General features: G+C 38.3%; 2 protein-coding genes across 2 annotated transcripts in view; one reads left to right on the top strand and one right to left on the bottom strand.

Annotated features, from left to right (window-relative positions):
- Positions 1-14834: 14834 nt before the first annotated feature.
- Positions 14835-25909, bottom strand: part of LOC131689204 (uncharacterized) — a 29077-nt gene continuing 18002 nt past the window's right edge. The window contains exons 2-3 of the mRNA XM_058974133.1: positions 15300-15463; positions 14835-15236 (exon numbers count right to left, since the gene is read on the bottom strand). Coding sequence (XP_058830116.1) covers positions 15021-15236; positions 15300-15463 — 380 coding nt within the window. The 3' untranslated portion in view covers positions 14835-15020. The remainder of the gene's footprint in view (positions 15237-15299; positions 15464-25909) is intronic.
- LOC131689203 (putative alpha-L-fucosidase) lies at positions 23987-25793 on the top strand. Its single transcript, XM_058974132.1, has 5 exons — positions 23987-24313; positions 24364-24975; positions 25039-25261; positions 25318-25570; positions 25634-25793. The coding sequence occupies exons 1-5, from the start codon at positions 24061-24063 to the stop codon at positions 25748-25750; spliced, it is 1458 nt and encodes a 485-aa protein (XP_058830115.1). The 5' UTR covers positions 23987-24060; the 3' UTR covers positions 25751-25793.

The following is a 25909-nucleotide window of genomic DNA, read 5'->3' as shown; positions in this document are numbered from 1 at the left end:
TCATGCTTCATGCTGCTTCTTTAGTTAATAACTTTTCTCAGCGAATTTTCACAAACTTACAATGTTCCACGAATGTGTTCAGTAGAAGAATACCTTTAGAAATGTACAATGTTCTCATGAATTGATTGATGAGGTGATTTTTTAAGAATGTATTTTCAATTTTAACCGATTTTCCATACTAATTTCCATATAAACTTTGAAATTTTTGGAGGGTCCGTAGACGCAACCGATCGGTACCAAAATTTGCACAATTACACTTTTAGAGCCTGGTTGCGTTGCGTTGCGTAAGCACGGTATACTTCGTAGATTGCACACTGATGACTCTCATTTCCAGCCAGACTACTTGAGGAGCATTGTTTGGGAATAACAATTGATCCAGTCCAAGCGAGTGTTTCGCCTGAGAGCCACGACCGTCATTACCGTAACTTGGGATGAGAAAGGAAGTGTTGATGTTTTACTTACTTAACGGAAGGCCCCGACTCAGTGACACTTCCATAAGTACCATGGATTGGGTAGTGGGTGGGTTGTTAGTCAGGATTGAATATATTTTCGTGCATGTTTGAATAGTTTATCGACTGTAGGATACGTAAATCTTCTAGGCGTTTAAACTCTGCCTAATCGTTTATCGAGATTGTTTCATCGAAATCAACTTGACCTCCGTACAGCCGGCTGTCGGGAGTGTTGTCGACAATGTAAAATGGACCGTAAACAATGAGTTTAAAAGTGGTATGGTGTAACATTCAAAAATTATGTCACGCAAAGATTACCCAATACTAATTAACTATCTGTCATATTACCACATTATTTTGCCCCTTGGTCTAATACGAATCAAATTCTTTTAGTTTTTCCTTCATTTTGTAGTAGCACTTTTATTCCGCTACTCGCAAAAGTGTTCGTGTTCTATGGAATTTCCTATATACATGGCGCAATCGTGCGTAAAACGACCGATTGCGTCAAAGCACATGACGGAGCACCCTCCCATTTATGTCACAATTCGTCATATCTCTTCCTCCTAACAGGGTGGCAGAACGTAACTTGAAATTTTCCACCTCGTTCGAGTAAACGTTCTGATACTACAATGAAGACGCGAAAAAGAAAAAAAAATATAAATGCTGCGTTCCTAAACGATATTAACATCATGCACGAATCAAACACCTCCCGTTTCCGAATACTACGTACTTATTCTTAGCTCAGTATAATCGACTGATGAGTTAATGGGCTAAAAGTAAAGCATTAAATATGACCCAAAAAATAGGTTCCTCGTGCTGAAATGATTGCCGCAAATTGGTAATTGGATTGGAATTGGTCTTGCGAATTGTTAATTCTCTATCCTCATACATAGTTCAAAAGTCATTCACTCAGACAAGACCATGCGTATTTCCCACACGCATTAAAGATCCAGTGGATTCGTTTCCTAGTTGGTCAAATAAACACTAATCAAACAAATACATTAGTTTGTTCAGTCTAAAGAAATGTCAGCTCGATTGGCATCAACCGGCACATACTATCATATCTCAACTGTTACAGAGTTATTGAACTTTTTGTATAAAAAACTTATTAATCTTAAAATACCCCTAACTTGAAAAGTATACTTCGTATTTTAAATCCTTGGAAAGGTGAGAAAATTTTCTATTGAATGGTATTCTCATATCTTTCAGTTAATTAGTTTTAATTACCTTTAAGTTGTAAAGTGGTTAAAAGATGGCGTTTTTGATGAGATTTTGTTAATTTACTCAAAATAATGAATTATTATTATAGCAATATCTATTATCCAAAAGTTGGGTTTTAGGACGATTCATAATTTGTTCTTCAATATCATATTCCTATCTCTGCTCGTTTATTTGTAATTTCATTACTATACTTTTCCTGTAATCGACTTGCAAGTGATTAAAATACTCTAATCTAAAATCTATGCTGCTGCTGAGCTGAGAAAATTTCCTTTCGATGTATGTGCAAATGTCCTTTAGTTAAGTGTACTGAATAACTTTTTACTAGTAAAAATCTCAAAATTAGCATTTTTGGAGAGTTTTGTAATTATTCTAATTATTATTCAACTAAATTTATCGTTACTATTGTTCATTTGATGTCCCTTAACATTCTCTATAACTTGTTGTTTGACACTTTAACCCTATCGCTTTTCATTTCGCTGCAAATTCAATAGTTAACGCAGCATGACCCCACCACCAATGTAATGGGTTCGAAGTCATTATTTTTGCATATGAAGCGAGGTGAAAAAACTGATTTTGCTTCAAAATTAAAACCGATAATTGAACGGAGTCAAAGAAAGAATTGTTGAATTTTCTGAGATGCATTATTTCGATGGTAATAATGTTGATGTTTATTATTTACTTTAATAAGTAAATTTACGAAAATGCTAAAAATAACAAATTTTTAATTCATTTAATTCTAAAAGCATACTAAATTCAAAAAATGTAAAATTTACGGACTTTCGTTCATCAAGCGGTCATTTTTTCAATACCTACTATTTACAATGCAATGCTTCGTTGCAGAAAACGACGAATGAACTCGTGCATGGCACGATCATTTTCATAAGATTTAAGAATTTTTATTTTCAGTGTATAAAGTATCACTCTTAAAAAGTAAGGGCAAAAATTGATTTAATGCGCTATTACGTTTCAAGAAACTTTGCTGAAGACACCTACGCACGAAAACGTCAACTAGAGCTAGTAAATACTTTTGACTGTCTTTTTGGGTTTGCGACCAGTGTACAGCAGTGCGATTTTTAGCTTGTGTACAGGACAAGATGGGAAGATAGACTGATGCAGGTCGTATGTCTAAGGGGTGAAAAAATCCGTCAACCTTATCAAAGCTATCCAAGCTCCCTTATCAGTTCACTTCCTGGTCGTTAGTTTCCCAATACTGTGCTAGGGGAAGAGGTATTAGATTGATCACCTCAAAAGAATATGATTACTGATGTTGGTGTGGCAAGCGATCTGCTCATGTGGCATCAAAAGCCTATCGTTCTTTGCAATGGACACACTCAATTGTGAAGATTATAGGAACGAATGGATCCGGAAAATGCTTTTCTCTGTGAATCGAAAACGTAATTCTCTTTCATGGTTGCAGATGATTTCGTTCTAATGATAACTGGCATCCAAATTTTCTTAAACTTAAATTAACCACACTGCACGAGTCTCGAAAATCAACAAACACCAGGTGGATGAAGTTGTTTTGAGGAAATGCTTATCTGCCCTGCCCTATCATTCACAATCAATAACAATATGCCCTCACTTTTATTATAGACCGTCGTAGCAAAAACGTAGCGCTAATTACCTATCCATTCGAAGTGTAAACATCATCAACCTCCAAACGTCCTTCCGATGAATGCGGTCTCAGAAAAAAAAAATTCCATTCTACCCGACTGTTCGTCGCATGGTATATTGCAATTTTTGGACCAACACCGACGACGTATCATTATCCAAGTGTCGTTCGTTGCTGGGTTGAGGAGTCGTGGTCTAATAGTAAAAACTATGCCAAGAATGCTGTTTGCACCGGCAGCAATCACGACCAACGTGTACAGGTACTTACTACCCGCGGGTATAGATAAGTGCATGCTACCACTATCGATGTACTATTGCCGCTTTTCTACTAATAAGTGAATAAATCCGCTTGACTTTGTGCGGCGACTGCGACAGCATGCACCGGCCATGAGTCATCCATCCATCGATCCAAAGTCTCCGGGTCTTGCGAGTTACGTGCACTCCTCGGAGTCTGCGACTGGCGGCGGGCGTTGTAATCAATGCCTCTCGCGGAGATAATTATTGTTTTGCGAGATGAAGAAATAAAGAAAAATTCCTCGCGATGAAACTATCAGGAATGTGAGCTGTTTCAATTTCCTTGTATTGCTTTACAACAACAAAAAAGCTATAGCAACTAGCAAAGATTGATTGTAGAGAACGATTGCACTAATCGACATAAAACGCTCAAATTCAACGATATTTCATATTGAGCAAACAAGCTGCTGCCAGCATCCGGTCTAGAAACACAAATATTCAAATTACCCCCGCAGGGCTAAGGTAATGACTCCCTGCACCCCTTGACATCTCAGCAGATAGAACAGTATTGAAGCTGGGAGTAGTTGAAAAATTCTTAGTTCAAATAACTGTTTCTCACGGTTTCTCCCACCCCATTCGATCGAGTCGGCGCGGCAGTTCAATTACGTTTGCTCGCTGGCGCTGCAGTAAAGTGGAATTATTACATGCGACCCAATGCGGCGGTGAGATCGTGAGTGGCTTTTGCCATAGCACCCAACATGCAATTATCCTAGAAGGTGTGCGCGATTTTGCATCGGCTACACAGCATACTGGTGTGGAGAGTAGATTCTAAGCCAAATTAACGATAGCCTCCTGGCTTGGCCTGGCCGGGCCTGGCTTGCCAATAGGTGAGACATTTGAAGCCAGGAAGATTTATGGCGAGCAATAAAAGATCAATTGGGACGCGAAGAAAAATGGTTCGGATAAAGAGCAAAACGCAGCATGAAGCATACATATGCCAAAGGAAGGTTTCATGTGGCAGTTCGAAAGGAAGGATAATCCACTTGCCGATGGTATTTAAATGTACTTGATTTATAATTTCATATCTTGTGATTTGAAAGAATTGTCTGTACAACAAATCTTGGCGATTATGACCCTAAACCAGTAAACACGGTTTGCAAGATGAACTAACGTGAATGTCCTACAGTAGATTTATAGAGATTGTACGATACACTAAATTTTCCTCCACGGATGTGCATGTGCATTTTTAATTTTCACAACTAGAGAACTACTGGAACCAAAAACCACTTCTTGGTTTACTAATCGGAATCTGTTCCTGATTCAATGTTTCAAAATGGTAATAACCTATTCCCGGAGGTGGCTGAATTGATTTTGTAAACTAAAGCTAAAATCCTGTAATATTCCCAAAAAATGCTGTGTAAAGAGAACTTCCCCTGGATTCGACGGAAAATCAAGCAATATTTGAGATTTTTTTTGTGGAAAAACGAAGAACTTCTGCTTTTGAATTTTTATTCGTTATTTATCGATAATTAGAAAATGATTATTTTCTTCGAAAATCTAAAATTTCTGCCTAGGGCGAAAATTGACCCATGACTTTGTTAAGTTAGGATTTGTGCCCTTTCGCCTTTGAGAGAAATTCTGGTGTTTACCCAATATTTCTCCTTAGGGAAAGGAATGCATAGTGTCATTTTGAAGCCGCCATTTTGGATTTTCGAAAAAAAATCATTTTCTGATTAACGAAAATAACGAATAAAAGATCAAAAGCAGAACTGCAGTGTTGCATTCGGTAATTGTAAAAAGTAAACCTTCTTACACTATCGCAAGCACTCATATTCGACTCTCTTTCTGTGTAAGTTCTCACACTGAGACAGCAACATGTGGTGTCAATCATCATACTACATGAGTGCCCTTGCGAAAAAAATTTCTGTCTTTTTGTTCTTTTGCTCACTCATTTTGACTGAAACTTATCGATGAGAGTCAGTTTCGAAAATTATTGTCATTAAGCCTGACAAGACAAGATTTAAATTCAGCACGATGCAAGTCTCGACAAACATATGATTAAGGCTTAAAAGCCAACTGTCAAAGTTCTCATTGAAAGGAAATTCCGGCCAAATCGTTACTCGCCAATCACAGATGTTGGTAGTAAACATAAGAGAAAAGTTTTCACTTTTATTAACTGCTGTGAACCGTGTTCGACCAGTAACAGTTTGTCTGGAATTTCCTTTCAAAGAGAATTTTGACAGTTGGCTTTTAAGCCGTAATAAGTTTGTCGAGAAGTCTTGAATTTAATTTTACTGTTCAAATACATTACCTATTGAAAAATGGTTTGGTTGCTAACCGAAAATTGTTTGAGAAAAATTGTATTTCAATTTCCGTCGCCGTTTTGATAAGAGTTGTGATAGATACATGCACATGTTCATTCATAAAACCATTTGATGTTTGATAACAGAATACGCCCACGCCGCGTAATTGTTTGTGTAATTTACTATTTAATAATATATTATTCGTTCTGTATTTTATGGGATTCCCTAATAACATAAAACTAGCTTTTGTTTATTGCAGTCTAGAGCATAGAGAAGATAGAAAACCTAAGCTATTTCCAATCGCAGTAGGCAGGGTTAAAATGCAAGCAAATCAAAATAAATATATTGTTAGCTTTTTGGTCATGCTGATGTGTTCAGTTAGTTAAAAATACGCTCTATCTGTTGATAAATATTTTTACAGTAAACCAGGCCAAAAAGCAACATGCATTACTACCAAGTTCGCCTATCAATATATGAATGATTACTGAAATTCGAGTTTAAGGCAAGTACGAAGAGTCAATAAACACTGGCTGGTGATTGAATCATATAAGGTGATTATTTAGTAAGCTTGTTGAATTTGCGAGGTAGGCAAAATAGCGCGAGGTAAACAAAACGGAAAGAGACCTATTTGCATCGTTTTCTCCCTTGAATATGCTGTCTGCGTGCTGTCAATTTTTTTCTCACTCTCCCTCGTCACTGTTGTTGGTACTCATGTTCTCTCAACTGAAAAAGACGATCGTTTTTTTTTATTCATTTCGTTTATTTGATAGGAACAAATGCGTTAGCTTGGCGGTGCCAAATTCTTTTGTTTTTACATTTTGGATATCTTAAAACTAGGAGGTTACAATGTTGAAATATTTTTTTTTACAAAAGAAAAGAAAGATAACAGCTATCTTAAGACTAGAAATAAGATTCAATATACAAGAGAGGGCCAAAAGATTTTGTTATGAAAAATTTTAAAACAAGGGATTCAGTTTGATATACAAGAGGGGGAGTAATAGTATTTTACGAAATATTTTACAGTTATCTTAAAACTAACAATATAGTTTAGTACACAAAAGGGGGAACAAATATTTATGAGAAATTTCACAGATATCTTAAAACTAGGGATACAATTCTATTTACAAGATGGAGGACAAGAGTTTCAATAAAGAGTAAAAATTATAGCTATCTTAAAACTAGGAATACAGAATACTAATTTGATTTTTTTAACGAAAACTTATGCTTGGTCAAGATATTCAGAGGGTGGCTTATTTCCGCATCAGTGTAGCAGCAGTTGTATCAAGGACAGGGGAGAGAAGGCATATGGTGACAGGGAAAGAAGAGCAAAACTTGCAACTTTCGCTCAAAAGGGGGGGGGGGGATCAGCGAAACAAATTTGCGCCTCAGTCTAGTAAGTCGTCGAGTACCGGATTGGCGGATGGTATTCAACGGACCCGCGGGGAATCCTTCAAAAGTCATCGGACCTCGAGTCGCTCTCGCTTCAGTTTCCTTCTATGGCGTAGTGGTAAGGGCGACGCACGGCGGTTACATAGTGGCACTCTTGAGCTGATCGGTTCCACAAGGCAGGAGGAAACTCTAAAATCGAGAAATAAAAAGAGAGGGGCTAAATTGGGATATTTATCGTTTTTATGAAAGTATAAATAAGGGACATATAGGGGAAATCACGAGTTGCCAGCATATCTCGAACTGGTACATTGGGTGGTCTACCTCGGGCCCGAAGGGAATCCTTTAACTGAGACCTGGCGTCACAATACCCGGGGCATACCCAGACAACGTGCTCGATGTCGTGATAGCTCTCGTCACAAGCGCACAGACTACTTTCCGCAAGCCCAATACGCCGCAAATGCGCATCCATGGTGTAGTGATTGGACATAAGTCGGGACATTACACGAATAAAATCCCGACCCATATCCATCCCCCTGAACCAAGGCTTCGTTGATCCATTTGGGATAATCGAATGTAGCCATCGTCCAAGTTCCCCATTGCTCCACGAGGTTTGCTAACTGTTGAGCGTCCTCTGACGACAAATACTAAAAAATTCGTTGAAGCAGATTGGTCTTTCGTATATGTCACCATTTAATGCGTCCACCTTTGCTAATGAGTCGGCCTTTTCATAGCCCGGGATAGAGCAATGAGAGGGGACCCAAACAAAGGTAATCTGATAAGATTTTTCAGATAACGTACACAAGGATTCCTGTATCTTCCCCAGAAAATGCGGGAATTGCTTTTTGGGCTTCACCGCACGAAGAGCCTCGATAGAGCTGAGGCTGTCCGAAACAATGAAGTAGTGATCTGTGGGCAGAGTGTCGATGATCCCAAGGGTGTACTGAATTGCAGCTAACTCTGCGACGTAAACTGAAGCAGGATCATTGAGCTTGAATGAAGCGGTGATAGTATTACTGAAGATACCGAAGCCAGTGGACCCATCGACATTTGATCCGTCAGTCGACTTCTCGGAATTTAAAGACGATCGTTTTGATTTGTGACCGAAGTTTTACGTACATTTTGAAGAAAAGTGATAGTCATTATTTCGTGGAACTCTGAGCAGAAGTTCGTATGTCTTTTCATTTTTCCACAAAAAAATCTCAAACATTGCTTTGATTTTCCGCCGAATCCAGAAGAAGGTCCCCTTATTTCTTTTTATATCGGAGTTTAACCCTTTCATGCCCAACTTTTTTCTAGTGCATGTACGGTTTCAAAACTATTTTTGCTTGAAAACGGTGAGGTCAAGAAACACGAAAATCCATTTTTCATAGATGTAGGTGATTCCCCTGCAGTGCTAGAAGCTGCTCCATTTTTTCCTTCCAATGCTCAATAAAATTCTCTTAGAATATTTACAATAGTCCAATTGCGTGGAACGTAGCCAAAGATAGTCTAAATTGATAAGTATTATCAGTTTTGAATAATATTGCAACATAACGAAGATATATGAAAAAATCTTTTTCCGTCGTCAACGTAAACTGTCCCTGGCAGCACTGCTCCATCGGAATCCCATCAGACTAATTGTAATAACTTCAGTACTAGAGCTGATCATTGTAACTGTTAGTATTCAAATGAAAGGCAATAGTCCCATTTATTAGCCTTACTTATTTTTGTGAGCAATTCTTGCCTCAATCAAAAGTTATAGCTGTTTGAAAACGTTGTCCACAAACAACATGTGTATGAATGGGTTAAATACCGTAAAATCGGGTTGGTGAGCGCAGTCATCTAACAAAATTGAATTAATTCAAACACTATAGATTAGGACATCAAACTTCTCGAAATTTATAAGTATGCAATGGTGGCAATCAGGCCAGTGTGCAAGGGGGGGGGGGGTTCAAACCCCCCTCCCCCCTCATGAAGGTTTTGAATTACTTTTAAAATTTCATTAACTTCCTGTTCAGGAAAAAAATATACTGCAAACCGTTTTGACAAATAAAATGTCATTTGAGTTCGGTCACTCTAGAAACAAGTCAATGAAGAAACCAAGGACGAAACTTTGCGAGGCTGGCTGGAAAGGGATTTATGTCAAGTTGGACGGCTTCTCTGAAGGATCGGTTTACGTTTCGACAAGCTTCGATATTAGCAACAGTAGTGAGCAGACAGCAGATGTCGGTCAGCGGGCTAGCAACGGCAGCTAAGGAGGAAAAAACACGAAGTTGGAGAAAATCGGGTTGTCGTTGTCTAGAGAAATTTTACTACCGATGATTATTCCGTTGGAGTGACAGCGAAATGGATCGCGAAAATGGGTATCGCCGGGTGAAATACCGCCGCCGAGAAGTTCTCAGCACCAGCTAGCAGATAAATAGGAACGACTAGCACCAAGAAGGATAAGAAGCCCGGTGAAGGGGGCTGTAAACAGATGTAAATCCTTTTGGTCGACTCCTCCGGATCGGTTCATGTCTCAACGGGTAACGATATTTGCAGCAGACCTGAGCATGTCAGATGTATCGCGAATGTTGGACAGCAACTAAGGAAAAGTAGCTATGGATAAAAACATGCCGATTAACACAAAACAAAAAAGTAAGAACACAAAGCAGTACTTAACGGTTGCCCCGGATGGATAAGGTTTGCAAGATACAAGATGTTTAGGTTTTGTCGGTTGGCTTAACAACTACTACACACCAATCGAAATCCACAACGAGCCAGCATGCAGAAAAATGTTATGTAATCCTATATTTTTCTGGCTACATCCAACAAATATTTATGAAATAATGGGGACAACCAAATTTTATTGATTTTAGGAATTCAGAACAGCATACCAGCACCATTTATTAGATCATCCTGGGATCCTCAATCAGTTGAAGAAGCAGTTTCAAGAAAAATACTGTTAATTCAATTTTTATTTGAAACAGTATGTTGTACATCTTGTTTGTTATAAAAATATATTTTCTGCAAACAAGAGTAATTCCCTACCACGATTTCTTGGATGGATATACGGGATTCACAGTCTACTTTCTATGTCTACCTGAGTCAGATCCACAATCGAGCCAAGTGAATATCTTCTCGATCTAGTTTATATAGTGTTGAGGACAAATTTATTCTTACCATCTTAAGAAAAGTGGGCGAAAAGGCTCGTCTCTGACCCTCGTTGACTTTAAATTTTGTACAATACGACCGAGTTTTCGTGAAGTGGAATACATTTTGAAGGTGAATATGGAGCTTAGGCTTACAGAGGTCATCTATCTGCAGTATCATTATATTCGCAATGCAGTATTGTATACACTTAGTAGAAAGTGACAAGGCTAAGATTCCCATGCATAAAGAAAATGACTATATAGAGATAAGGCTACATGACCTACCACAGCGTACCCCTCCTGAGTTAACTGAAAAATGCATGTCGCAATATGGAAAAGTTGAATCTATTACCCCAGATATTTAGGGAAATTCCTTCCCAATTAGTAACGGTTTTCTTGTGGTAAAGTTGTGGGTCGAAATACCTGTTCCCTCCTACTTGACAATAAAACTCAAAACTCACGGTACACGTGAATGGCAAACTCGTACGTCGAAGTACGTGTAATTGGTCAGCACACCTCGCGCGGAAGATGCAGACGAGAATACTTCTCAACCGATTACCAACGCATCTACGGAAAACCAACCCGAAACAGAGTTTTCAATATTATTACCTGAATCACAAACGGTTACCATATTTGTGGCAGCTGGTCAGGCTAAAATCACAAACGCAAAAGTAGCATCCAGCACTCCAAAATCAACTGTAAGCAACATCGGTTAAGAAGTCAATAACAAAATGACGACCTTGACGTGAAAGACAAGGGAGAATTAAGTGACCCCCACGACGCAGTAGGCGAGCAGAAAAATGTTTCCCCGCCGCGAAAGATGGTATCCGCGCTCAATAAATAGTTGCGTGAACGAGATCCCACGAATAACCAACAATATTTGTTTTAATTTGAATCTTTTTAAATTGTAAACAAATCAAAGATCCACGGCTCCGTAAAGCTACCGCTATGAACCGTGTCAAATAAACGAAATAATAGGAATAACAAGGGGCCATGCATAAATGACGTTGCATTTTTGGCGGCTGGGGGGGGCATACCAAATTTGTGATGAAGTGTGACGAGGGGGACGGTAGGGTCAATTAAGTTTAATTTTTTAGCGGGCTTCAAAACCCATTGATTAGAGAAAACAATTTAAGATTTCTCCATTCCTAAGAAAAATAAATGATAATTCACACAAATTACTTTTCACGCGGTTTTTCATGCGGTAAGTTTTTTGATTTTGGCAATTGCTAGCAAAAAACGAAGAGATTTTTAATGCGGATTTAACTTGCTACATTACTTAGCTAATTTTTCTAACTAGTACACTTAGTTTGTTAATTGAATTAAATTTTCTCTTCGCTTTCGGGATCAACAAAACTAAATTTGGTAATTTAGTCAATCGTATACTTCTTGGAATCATTGTCAGCTGCAGGATTGTGAACTGAAAGAACTTCTCTTGATGCTTCATGACATGTAAAATTAAAAAAAAACTATGAACATTATATTTGTCATGAAATGGGCTTATTTTGTACGCAATTTGCTGTTAAAATAAAAATGTTGATAAAATCCGTCTAAAATTTTGTATGGGCATGTATGCAAAGGAATTGTAAAAATGTTTATTTTTTTCCTTCCCGACCGCGTTGTAGGGGGGGGGGGGGTGGTTTTTTTTAGAAGTGCTACGTTATTTACAAGGGGGAGGTTAGAATTTTGTGACAAAATGCTACGAGGGGGTAGAAAGGAGTCGAAAATAGCTGAAAAAGCATTTGTGTACGGACCCGAACCATGTTACACCTGATACTTGGAGAAACTTCTTCTCGGGAATTCCCAACAGCGTTTATGTAGTAAAGAGGGGTGTCAAAAAACGCATTCCTCTCTACCTGACAATACCATTCAACACACGCGTAACAAAAATTACCTAAACCAGGCTAATCATCTATAGAGGCCAGATTAGTTTATGCTCATGTTGTATTAAGGCGGCATACCTTGTGCGGAAGATACTGAGGAGAATGCATCAAAACCGGTTGTACACAAATCCAAAAGCCAGCATTGAATGTCATCATCTGATATAGAAATGGTTGTCAAAGTTGTGGCAGCTTGTCAGGTCATAATGACAACAACAAGTCTGCGTCCAGCACCCCCAAATAAGCAGCCCCACCAGCGAGGAAGCTAATACAAATGACGGTCGGGATTGCACTTGTGACCTGTAAGTGCAGGAAACAATGCAGAATAAGAAATCTATCGATGATGATACTGACGTAAAGGATGAAAATAGAGAAGTGAATGTTCCCCCAAGATGAAGTAGGCTAGCAAACGAATGGTTCCCTGTTGTGAAACAAAATTTCCACGCGCTATAGCATAATTTGAATAATATTTGATTTTATTTATTTTATTTCATTGAACAAAAATCAACTTGTCTGTTTCAGACGGAATATTCATTTAAAAACTCTAAATCATCAACCAACAATCTGAAACTTCTGTAATATTTTAGCAATGAATGCTCGATTTACCAACTACATTATGCCCGCCCCTGGCAGAAAATTGGATTAAATCATGGCGTTCTATGCATTGATTCACTAGCCCGAGCTACCTTTTTTCATTTCAATGTTTCTCATCAACAAACAGCACTTCTGTACCTACATTTTTCTTTATTTATTTTGGCCTCTCTTTGGCGCTAAGATAGTATCAGATACTAATGAGACTAAATCGAAACGCAAATTTCTCGATTTTCGAACGAATTTCGATTTGCTCAAAAATAATGAGATGCAAATTGTATCAAATCAAAGCTTTACTCAGAAAAGTAATTAGTTTGTTCAACATCTGTAAATTCTGCATGTGTTTGTAGTTCGTCATAATCATTTCCAAGTGGGTGAAGTTGAGCAAGTCTCCGTGTTTTTCAACTGTATATATTCTGTCTTCCGGAACTGGCGCCCCTTGATACTTTCAGTATGGTCTTGTATGACGACCTCAAATGGAAAATACAAAAACGTGTCTAATTGGCATATTATCAATGACTGTATTTACGCATTACAGCTCCGAAATCATTTTCAGCTGCAGTATTTTAGTATAGTGTAACCCCTTTCATCAGACCTACCTCTGCTTTAGAGTTTCTACTAACTAGAAACTGCTGAGAACCCCCTATCTTGTATTTCGTTTCAGAGCGTGTTCTAAGCCTGACTAATGCTGACTGTAAGCCGGTATAAAGGTAAGTGTACAACCTAGACGGCCTCGGTTGGAATGTGGTTCTCCATTCGTTTATGGCTTTATCATACGTACCTACACCTATTTATATCGAGTGCTGGCGACAGACGCCGACTCATGAAGTTGCATTGTCGATCGTTGAATGGCGATTGTTTGCTAGCACATACAAGCGACGAAAGCCACTGCTGTACGGTACTAGAGGGTAATGTTTGAACGTGTACACTGGAGCCAGAGCTACGACAGCAGAGGCGCATTGTAAGCTGTGGGTAGGGTTGTAGGTGCGACTGATCAGTCAGGGAGTTTTTCTCTTCCTGATTTGTATAATAATATAGTTGCTTTGTTTTTATTAAAGCAAATTGTGCAAATAAGGTCCAGAAAGGACCCTTGTTTACATCCTGGAATATTCGAGATATGTATTAAGTTTAAATCTTCCCAAACTGTACCGATTTTAGTCGTGATTCACGGGGTCCCTAAGCGAGGCACGATCGCTCAGCATCAACATCTGCAGTTCAACCAGCTTCGGAGCGCCATTCACCAACAAACTCCACTGATTTATGATCTTACATAACATCAAACAATCACCGTTCGCTAATACCATCGCCGAGATTGGAACTGTCTCCTTACCACGAATCCCCAGCATGCAGTCGTCGGTTGGGACGAATAAATGAATGAATGTATGATATATCGCTGTCAGATGCATTAATAACCACAATCGAAAGGCTGCATGCAGCAAGCCTTAAATAGTGAATACCAACAACTTTTCCTGCTGCAGGCCTTTAGAGTGGGAAAAAATCATCTAACGGTAAATCCAATTTATTTGCCTCCTACCCTTAAGCAGTGGATGGTTATCCCAGCTTAAACGATTATATTTGTTGCACAGCGAGCACACATCATATCGGCGATGTGACGGGCTCTCCCGTAGTTCAACCCAACCGGGCGACGAGACTCATGTAGGTAGGTAGGTATGGATCGCTCATTAAATGGCACCCGGATGAATGGATAATGAATTGTTATGGCTTGCTGCCACCACCCGAGTGAAAGGGTACTCCACTCCCAACATGGCGCCGGTGGAGACGAACGGTGTGTTGTGATTAGTAAGAGGTTTTTGCAGTGCCTACTACCTGGGTTGTGGATGTAGAAATATTCATGATCGATGGGAAGAAGCCGGATAAAAATAAAATTGTGGGAAAATACTGCGGTTGGGTTGTTCTGGTTGTTCAATCAGCGGAGAACGGGTAGTTGTATCTAGTTACAGTGACGTCTGATATATAGTTGTTGTAATGAACATATATGACTTAAATATATTAGATTGTCGCAGTTCAAGAATGCCAATTGCTGTATACTTTCTAATTTATAAATGTATTCCTTATTTGAAGCTTAGAACAAAATGTATTCCGAGTTTTATTCCCGCATTAATATTATATAGTTGCTTAATTTATAATGATGATCATCGTAATACTTCCATTATTCGACTAAACAGGAATTAAGATATTGAAAGATAATTTAAAACAAAAAGTCGCATTTAACTACTGAATATCCAACACGACAGCCTCGTCGCCTAAGCTCTTGAGTGTTTTGTAACGATTTGTGTGAACGGCCATGTCAATCAGATTAGTGTTGGTAAAATAGTCCAAGAGAACGGCGTTGGCTCGCAGGCTCCATGGCCCTCCGAGCATTGTCATCAGCTTTGGGTTGATTAAATTTGCGCGTTCCTTTGGCAGCATATAGCTCTCGTCGGGACTCTACAAAGAGATAATGGTTAGTATCATGTTTCGATGCAATCATATAATTTGGTTTGGACATACGTAGCTACTTTGTAATCCTTGAACACCGTAGAAGCTCCAGCTGATATCTTTCGGGGCATCCGGATGTTTTTGAGAGAATAAATTTTTCATGAACTCGCCGAGTTCGGTGTGTTTCAAAAACGAGCTGGAATGTTTCTTCCACGGTGCCCATATCAGATCGGATTCTGAAAGAGAAAGAGGTATTAAGCATCACTAAAAGTAGCATTGTGGAGACATCTATACTTGAATGAATTCAATTTAGTTGTTTGCAAGGTTGCATTCAAGTTGGATGGGTTCGTATTGCATAGTATAACAGATTTCAAACTTTGATCAGAATACAATTTCTAGAGTGATAATTTACGACGATTAGGTATACAATGTGAAACTGAAAATTTTAGTGGCATGTTCATTTGAGGATACCGTGGTTTGTATAAATATCAACTAAAATAGTCGACAGTTAAACGATGTGAATTATTCCAGGAGCTTAATCGTGATTTTCGTAGTTTCTCATCACATTACCGTGATATTTTAGTCTGAGTTTACTATCGGATTTTTCTGGTAGAGTAGCGTGATTCATGTTCATGATTTCAGGATTTTGTCGCGATTTTCGTAATTACTATTCACGTTATCATGATTCATGTTCAAGTTTTAAGGATCCCAATCACGATTTTTGATAGCTTTGTCTCGAGTAGAGTGATTTATGTTCATGATTTCAGGATTTTAGTCACGATTTTCGTAATTTTTATGCACGCTGTCGTGATACTTTATTCTTAAGCTTACTTTCGGATTTGATACGTGGATTGATGTGACTCATGTTCATGGGTATCAGTTTTATCACGATATTCGTAATTTCTCTCCGCCTTTTTAGGTTACTATAGGATTTTTAACACGGAGTTGCGTGACAATATGAACTGGATCATGAAAGTGTGACTGATTCGCAGAATCTTGTTTTGTAAACTATTTCTGGCTCTATAATGTATTTTTGGTGCTCAGCACAATTTTAGTTTTCTGTCCAGACATCACACTGTTCCTTATAAAACGAACAACAATGTTCGATGTCTCATAGTTTTACTATGTCTGCTGCTCATACCGCTAGCAAGTGGACCAAACTGTATGATATTTCTATTCTATTCTATTCTACTCTAACCCTTACACAACCAGTATTGAAAAGCATCCTGGAAAACGATGAAGTTATTCTGTAGCGTTTTTCTTGTCAACATTAATATTTGAAGCATATTTTCATATGTCGCAAATATTAAAGCGACCAGGCCTACTGTGCAGAGTTTGATTTGAAGATGTTTCAAACTTAAACGGGAATTAAATCGTTCATTTAATGAATAATTTAATTAATGAATTGTTTTGAATCTTAAAGGAGGAAGCAACGAGGACGACCGTACCGACCGTTTCAGTTTGAGGGGATATAATAAATCGTTGGGAGTGACTTTGCTAAGATGGTTAATGTAACTCCTTTGGGCCTTTGGGATGGAGCAGAGGTATTTACACCTTGTCATGGCTAATAGGCCTAGGTTAAAGCGCCTTTACTCGCCCAGGAATTCAATTGATCAGGATACAACGCAAACATACAATACTCAAAACTTGGATGTCGCCTACTTTCAAATAATTTGCTGACCTGAAAACGGACTGTTAAATAAAAATCAATGCGAGCGATCTGGAATTTGGTTGAAACGCAAAGTTTGTATACACAGATAGCACGATCTCACCAGTATCCAGAAAGCCAGAATCATCCATCCGCCTACGCTCCAAAATACTACTTTCGGGGGTATGGACTTCCAACGTAAACAAGATCACGGAGTTCCGTGGCTTGAGCGTTGTCTAACATCAAGGACAAACTAACAGACCTCTTTCCTCACTATATAGACCGATTCGAACGCGCACTTTCCGTATGGCCACTAACTGCAAAACAGAATGCATAATTGCTACCATCTTAATTTTATCGGGAACAATCACCAACATTGTGTATTCGGTTTATTGATTTTTTTCACCGAAAAAAATAAAGCAAAAAAGTTGGTATTGAACGTATTAATGCACCAACCTATAAAGTGCTCAAGGGAGCACTATGTTGAGATTGGGCGAAGGTCTACCAATAGAAATGCCTCATGATAGCCGAATTTACTCATCGTTTCTCGTGTCCCAAGTTGCATTATTATTGCACCAATATTTATGGTGGTTTAAACCTCCGGTTGGGCCGAGACAACAGGTAACCTGGCGAAGATTATAATAGTGAATTACTTGGCAATGACCATGAAAAACGCGAAGGAACGAACATAAATAATTATGACATTTTATGATGGGGTAACGCGAATAACATTTAAAAAGGGCATAATTACGCGAATTAATTCGCATTTTGGAAGATTTTTATTAAATGCATTTTGATTTAAAATGAGACTTAGAATTATATTCTGTAATAAAATTATAGTTTTGCGTGTCAATTAGTATGAAATTTAAAAACCTGCTTTAATCCACCTAGTCGTGCAATTGTGCCTTTCTCATTTGCCTAAACTATGAATTCATGGCTGGTCATGCTCAATATGATGGTGAAAATGTATATTGAATATTCACATACATACAATGGAGCCACGACAGCCACGAACTTGAGATGCTATGTGTCGACGCAGAAACACTTGAAACCAGAGGCGGACCCAGGAGGAGGGTCCGGGGATCAGAGCCCCGCTGAAAATTTTCAACTTGTTAAAATTTTTTTAAATTAGTTTCAATTTTAAAGTAGTTTCAACCTCAAAATCATTTCAAACCAAAATTTTCATTGGTTTTTAATAAATGCGGTTATTGCGTATTATGTAATGTGTTCATTTCAAAATCGAAATTTCAAACCCAATAGGAAATTTTATTCTGGATCCGCCCCAGCTGGAAACAAAAATATTTAATATTTAATTAGCTTAATCAGCATTAACTCAATGTCGTCTTTCGGCTAACTTATTTTATCATGAGGGGGGTGTGTGTCTGAAGGGGATGAATAACCCACAACTGAACCACCCCCCAGCCTATCTTGGTATGCCTGCTGGTTGAAGGTGACTGGGATGAGAGAGGGGTGGGTCTGAAGAGGGTGAATGAGGTGGTTGTTTGAGGGACATCTGTTGTAGAGCTTTGATGGGGGGGGGGGGACTTGAGGGGGGGTGTTTAGGGAAGGGTGTTGTGTAATGTTTGGAGAAGGGGGGGGGGGGCGATCCCTCATCGCATAACCCAAAAAAAGTCGGGATTATGTTGGTCATGTTCCGAGTGATTGCATAAGCTTTCTATATGAGAAGGGCAAAATATGTATAAAGTTATTGTTAGAAAAACTTTTTTAACGATAAGTTCTCCATCCTGCAATCACATTCAAAATGTTTCTTTTCTCCTTAGGTTTTCGTTGACAAAATATAAAAAATTAAAAAAATAGGTTTTTTTGCAATTTAAATTTTAAACATAAATTTTTGTATTTGTGACAAGTTATATTTTATTCAGCGTATATTTTTTCGTGAAGAAGTATTTATTCCCTTTAACTCATTCTCAGATAGTTTTGCTGTATAAAATAGAGCAATCGAATAAAAAAACTGAAATTAATGCACGTAGAAACGTTTACGCCCTTTTGAAAAATTGCTCTTGAGTCAAAATAATCTTATTGGCTGTGGAAAATGGTTAGTCTAGCATGCCAGTGAAGCCTGTAAAGTTTCATCGGAATCTAAGATGGTCGGTCACGATTTTAGAGATTTTCGGACGGATCTTCGTGGAATTTCTCAGCTGTCAGTAGTTGTTTGCAATAAGTATCATATAAAGAACAAAATACTTGCAAACTTCTGAAATACTTGCCGATACTTTAGGGGAGCGTCTGATGTAAAGTGCTCAAAAAGAAATATATTTTGTTTTACGTTTTTGAAGGAAAGGCAACAATAGATCTTTTGTGTAATATTAGGATTGCTTTATTCATTCATTTTGTACGGGAAAAAATATTTTCGGTCACACAGAGCCACATATACGAGCGTTCCAAGAGCAGACGTCCAACCATTTTCAAGTTGAGGAGCGCCGCGGCGAACACGATAACTCTTGATATAATTATCTGATATGAGAAAATCGATAAGTTTTGTAAAGCTTAGACTTGTAGATAGTCGATGAACCACAAACAGTAGAAAAAAAATCGAGTTTCGGAAAATGGCTTCAAAAAAACCGAAAAATCTCAAATTTTACTGTAAAATTCGCTCATCTTTATTCAAAATAATAGGGAGAAATTTTTTCTATTCAGTTTTCTGTGGTTCATCGACAGGCTACACATATTGGACATCCTCGTAAAAAATCAAGTTAATTCATTGATTAGTTTTTGAGATATCGTGTTCGCCAATTTGAAAAAAAATTGAAAATGCTGTTTCGAGAAAAATGCTATTAAAGGGTGTCCCACATCAAATTGCATAACGGAAAAAACGCTGTAGAAAATGACCCAGTGAGTATATTCTCTTGAAAATTTGGGTAGAAGTAGCTTAGAGCGTATTGTTCACACTGTATTGTTATCGGTATCAGTTTATCGAAAATTGTAGCCGATAGATTGAAATCTATATTTAGTCGATTATTTTTGCCCTCTACACCAGACACCAGACGCCGATGTATTTTTATTGGTTGTTTTTCTTCTGCCAACGAATCAGCCACAACGAGAAGGCAGCCATGATGCTTTCATAAATTGTTGTGTTATATTCGAATTGCATTTTGTTAGGTGCAATCGAAAATTGCATCATTTGATTGGTGTGCTTCATCTATTTATTTAGTTTTAATTTATTTCTGATTTTATAAAATATAATCAATCTAGATGCGATGGTGAAATTTAAGTATAGAAGAGATTAATCTTCATTCCACGCGAAGTGATCAAAAAAGATGCAAACTTGAAATCGACCTCCACGGATTTGAACCAAATTTAGAGGAATTGTTCATTTAGGACCAATATATAAAAACACAAATTTTTGTGTCAATTGAACCTCCCCTTGGGTCATGGGAGCACCCCCTAGCTGAAAAAATTGCCTAGTTGGCAGCACTGACACCAAAAATTAATATTTTTCTAGACTCCTTGAACAATTTTCTTCAAAAGCCATCTTGCGGTTTGATTCTAGAGTAAAAAGACCCGGAGATATGATCAAAAGGAAACCAAGGCTTTTGGCAAATTGCTGAAACGGGGGGTGCTCCAATGACCCGAGGGGTGGTTAAATTGACACAAAAATTCGGGTTTCTATGTATTGGCCCTAAATAAACAATTCCTCCAAATTTGGTTCAAATCAATGGAGGTCGATTACACGTGCCTTGATCACTTCGCGTGGAATGACTCATATACTTGCTTTTAACCCTTTCATGCCCAACTTTTTTTTAGTGCACGTAGGGTTTCAAAACTATTTTGTCTTGAAAACGGTGGGATCAAGAAACTGGAAAAAAACTTTTTGCCTTTCTCAATAGAAAGGTATTGCAATTGCTCTGAAAACCGACTTTTTAACGGAGGCCCGGAGGGCCGAGTGACATATACCATTCGATTCAGTTCGTCGAGTTCGGCAAATGTCTGTGTGTGTATGTATATATGTGTGTATGTGCGTATGTGTGTGTATGTGACCAAAATGTCACTCATTTTTCTCAGAGATGGCTGAACCGATTTTGACAAACTTAGTCTCAAATGAAAGGTGCAACGTTCCCATAGCCTGCTATTGAATTTCTAATGGATCCGACTTCCGGTTCCGGAATTACAGGGTCATGAGTACGAACACGCAGAAAATGTCGATTTTAATAAATTCTGCAATGAATGTATAAAGGTGAAAATTTTTCCAAAATATGACCACAACTGCTTCGATTTGTAGTATTAGGTCACTAACATCCATTCAAAGTCTATTTGGCCACATTGGCCACCATCATCGGTTCCGGAAGCCCCGGCGGAAGTATCTAAATTCAGAATAACAGTCACATCGGTTTCTCGGAGATGGCTAGACCGATTCGACTAAACTTGGCCTCAAATGAAAGGTATTGCGTCCCCGTAAATGACTATTTAATTTCATCCCGATCCGACTTCCGGTTCCGGAGTTACAGGTTGTGGCGTGCGATCACATAGCAAATTGTGATTCAAACCGATACTCCGATGAAAGCAACAAAAACGCACACATTCTCGTGATTCATGATTGAGAAAGGCACAATTGCACCGCTAGGTGGATTAAAATAGGTTTTTCATAAAGGTAGGCGCTTCTCTTGCAGTGCTAGAAGCTGCTCAATTTTTACCTTCCAATGCTCACTACAATCCTCCTAGAATATTCACAATAGTCCAATTGCTTGGAAAACGTAGCCAAAAATAGTCTAAATTGATAAGTTTTATCAATTTTCACTAATATTGCATCATAACGAAGTTATATGAAAAATTCATTTTCCGTTATCAACGTAAACTGTCCCTGGCAGCACTGCTCCATCGGAATTCAATCAAACTAATTGCAATAACTTCAGTTCTAGAGCTGATCCTTGCAACTGTTAATACTTAAATGAAAGCCAATAGTCACATTTATTAGCCTTACTTGTTTTTGTGAGGAAGTCTTGCCTCAATCAAAAGTTATAGCTGTTTAAAAACGTTGTTGTCCACAAACAACATGGGCATGAATGGGTTAAATGTTCAATATTTTCTTGCCAAAATAACATCGTATTATTCCAACACCAAACATTTTCCAAACATAATTGAACTCGATTTGAAACTAGGTTGCAGAATAGATTTGCAAAATACAGCGTACGTTCTACGTTCCCATGACTTATTGCAAGTAGACTTCGCCTTGAGACTTTTTTGGTGATGAAACAGTTGAGAGTATGTTCACCGTAGTTGGATTATTACACGCGAGTTGGTTATATTATTAGTTGTAAACATTTTTTCGCAACACAATACGTTGCTTGAGTATAGTACATAAACTAAAATTGTTAACAATATTCAAGACAGACGTTTCTGAATTGGTTGGCACTTAACAAGTAAATTCCATTGACAAATTGCAAAGTTCTAATCGTGTAAACTATTCTTTTGCCTCCGAAAAAACTTGTACTTCTTTGCCTACTCTATCTTGGGGTCATTCACTTCACTCTCGGTGCCGATTTCAACATCGTTAATGCTGGCATGGTGGTCGTGATCAGATATTCTTCCTTATGTTTTCAACTTACGGGTCAGAAGTGTGAATCCGCCATCTTCGGTATCAGTTTCTTCGCAAGTAGTATTGTCTGTCGATTTGAAGATACTGGGTGCAGCTTTTGCAGTTGTGATTATTGCCTGAACTGCAATCACAACTCTATGAACAGTTTTTGGTCCAGATGATTGTAATACTGACTGTGTGTCGTATTGGATGGCCGTAGATAAGTTGTGATTAACAGTTCCTATGCACGTAATGTGCAGTCTGATCACAGAACGAACACGTATTACCTCTTTCTGCTTTTTCTCCGCATGTCGTGTGATATGGCATGACCAAACATGACGTGTATGATTGTATCGTAATAATTTGTTTCAGCATCTTCTTAGTGGTTAAAACCTTAATAAATATAAAAATAATAAAATTCGTCTCATTTTTTGGGCTATGAAATTGGTTGAATGTAATGAGTCTATTTTTGCCCTGTTTCTATTATCACCCTACCCATTTGAAGCCTTAGGTTAAAACAGCATCTGTTATCTTTGCTCAAGGCATTGGCTCAGATGCTAGTGCTATAATTGGAGCGCCCGATTGTAGTTTTCCATTTTATCAATTCTATGAAAGTTCGAAAATTTAGAAAATAAATTTTCGTATGTTCTGTTCTTCTTTTTATATCGGTTAAAATTTTGTTGAACATTTTCAATTTTTTTGTATATTTAGATAAAACTGCGCAACTTTCTAGTATATTCGATTAATGTTTTCTAATCCGACTTTGCGTTACGATGATGGGATCAAGACTCCCCAGGGATCAAGTCTCCTCAGTCTTTCCTACTATAATTAAGGATATTCTTGGGTATCTCCAATTGGGTAATATGGATGTTTGAAGAGGAAAATTTTAAAGAGAGGCATCCCACGAGCGCTTTTTAAAATTTTCGTATCTCTATTGAATTAGGAATACCTGTTTTGGAATGATATGATTGAAAAAGCATAATTGTATTGGAATGTACTTTTATGCAAAATAATAATGTCATTAGACGAAACTAATTTGAAATCACTCATCCGGAATAATTCCTGAGGTTTCCTAGTATGGACATATTCTGGTGGAAGCTAGAAAAATTAAAACAGTCATTTCAAAGCCTACTTGGATCAAAAAGTTTTGGTTGTAGGCATGGATAACCTTCAGGAATCTGGAATATTCTGATTGGTTAATGCACATAGTTACTAATGATAGAATATTTTTTGTAATTCCAAAAAAATTGCAAAGCTCGATTCTTTTTGTTCTCGTCGTATTTATATAGCATGATAAATCTGTAAAACTCGTGTTGAAAAAATACTCATTCCGTAACTTCTTGTTTATACAACAATAATAGATTGCAATAATTACACTTTTTAGTCATCAATTTTTTAAAATTATTACTTTGAAATTCTTTTAATTTAATGTCAATACAATACGTTGAAAATTAGACAATCCAGTTCAAGAGTTCCTCTTCAGCATGCATTTCGCATTGAATGAGAGATCCACCCCAGTAATCTTCCAGAATTGCCTTCAACAGATCAATCTCAAGCGCGACTGCACACAGAATCAATCTTCAGTACAGTTCCATCCTCGGTGTCATCCAGTTCAGTTATCAGTCATTGTCCAGCGCTCAATCAACGCAGAAATGGCGGTGCGTTTGAGACATTTGTTATTTTTTCTAGTGATATGGATTCAGTTGACTATCGGTAGTTCTGTGAGGCGTAATAATCGCTTAACGAAGGAGAAGAAAGTAGACAAATATGAACCGACATGGGCTAGTTTGGATTCGCGACCTCTTCCGAAGTGGTATGACGATGCGAAAATTGGTATTTTCATTCATTGGGGAGTCTACGCGGTGCCTAGCTATGGATCCGAGTGGTTTTGGATCAATTGGAAAGGTGACAAAACTCATCCTGTATTTCAATTAAAGTAAAACGATTTTCTTTAGGTTATAAGTACGACGCCTACGTAAACTATATGGCCAATAACTACAAGCCGGACTTCACCTATCAAGATTTTGCACGGGATTTCACTGCGGAATTATTCAACGCCACCGAATGGGCTGAACTGTTTGCCCAATCCGGAGCTCGGTACGTAGTGTTAACCAGTAAACATCATGAGGGGTACACTCTTTGGCCTTCAAAGTACACCTACAGTTGGAATTCAGTGGACGTAGGACCACACCGGGATATTATCGGCGAACTTTCGACTGCTATTCGAAAGAACTCAAATCTCACCTTTGGCGTTTACTACTCATTATTTGAATGGTTCAATCGGCTCTATCACGACGATAAGTTGCACGCTTTTCTCAAGCATGACTACGTTGACAGCAAGGTATGGCCAGAGTTGAAGGAACTGATCAATTCGTACAAACCGGAGGTTCTTTGGAGTGACGGCGATTGGGAGGCACCGGATGGCTATTGGAAGGCAAAGGAATTCTTCACCTGGCTGTACAACGAATCACCCGTCAGGGATACCGTGGTGACGAACGATCGCTGGGGAATTGGGACGCTGTGTTTGCATGGAGACTTTTACACTTGCTCCGATCGTTACAATCCGGGTACGAGTGTTATCTAATAATTTCTATTTTTTGCATTTGATTGACACTGAATGCATTCGATAGGGGTTCTTCAGACGCACAAATGGGAGAATGCCATGACAATCGATAAGATGAGCTGGGGCCACCGTCAGAATGCGAAGTTGGAAGATTTTATGAGCTCTTCGGAATTGATTGCTGAGATTGCTAGTACTGTGAGTTGCGGGGGTAATATTCTTATCAATGTGGGTCCTACCAAGTACGGGACGATTGATCCGATATTTGCCGAGCGTTTGACTGATATGGGCAGGTAAGGTGAAGTGATTGGTTTTAATCTACTGTTGCATCGATAAGTATACTTTTTAGGTGGCTTAAAACTAATGGGGAAGCAATTTACAAGTCTAAACCGTGGGTGTATCAGAACGACACACTGACATCGGATGTTTGGTATACTACGAAGAGTTCATCAGCTTACGAGAGTGAAGTAGGTTTTAGCAACGTCTACGCTATGGTGCTGAACTACCCTTATAAATCTAATAATGTGCAATTGGGAGCCTTCGGTGAAATGTATGCAAATGTTGTGCAGATTTCAATGCTAGGGTTTAACACCAGTTTAAGGGTAAGCAATATTCGGGTAAATTCGGTTTAACGTTCGATGTGTGACAATATTTTTTTTTTTCAGTGGAAACCAACAGATAAGGGTATTCAGGTGGAATTTCCGCCCAAAAATGAGATTGATCGGCTCCAGCTTAAACTTGCCTGGACGTTGAAGATTGTGCTGTCCTCAAGCAAGCAATAATGCATCAACTATTCAGAACAATATATGTCAATTATAAAGCTTAGTGTTTATTGTTTTCCTAAATGAGTAAAAAACAGATTTCATACGATGTTCAACTGCCTCAAATGCTTTCTGCTTCTGCGCGAGCCAGCGCAAAGTAAACGACAAAAACAATTGCGT

This window comes from Topomyia yanbarensis, chromosome 3, assembly GCF_030247195.1.
Source record: "Topomyia yanbarensis strain Yona2022 chromosome 3, ASM3024719v1, whole genome shotgun sequence".
In the NCBI taxonomy this organism is placed as follows: Eukaryota; Metazoa; Arthropoda; class Insecta; order Diptera; family Culicidae; genus Topomyia; species Topomyia yanbarensis.
This window is presented reverse-complemented; position numbering and strand designations above follow the sequence as displayed.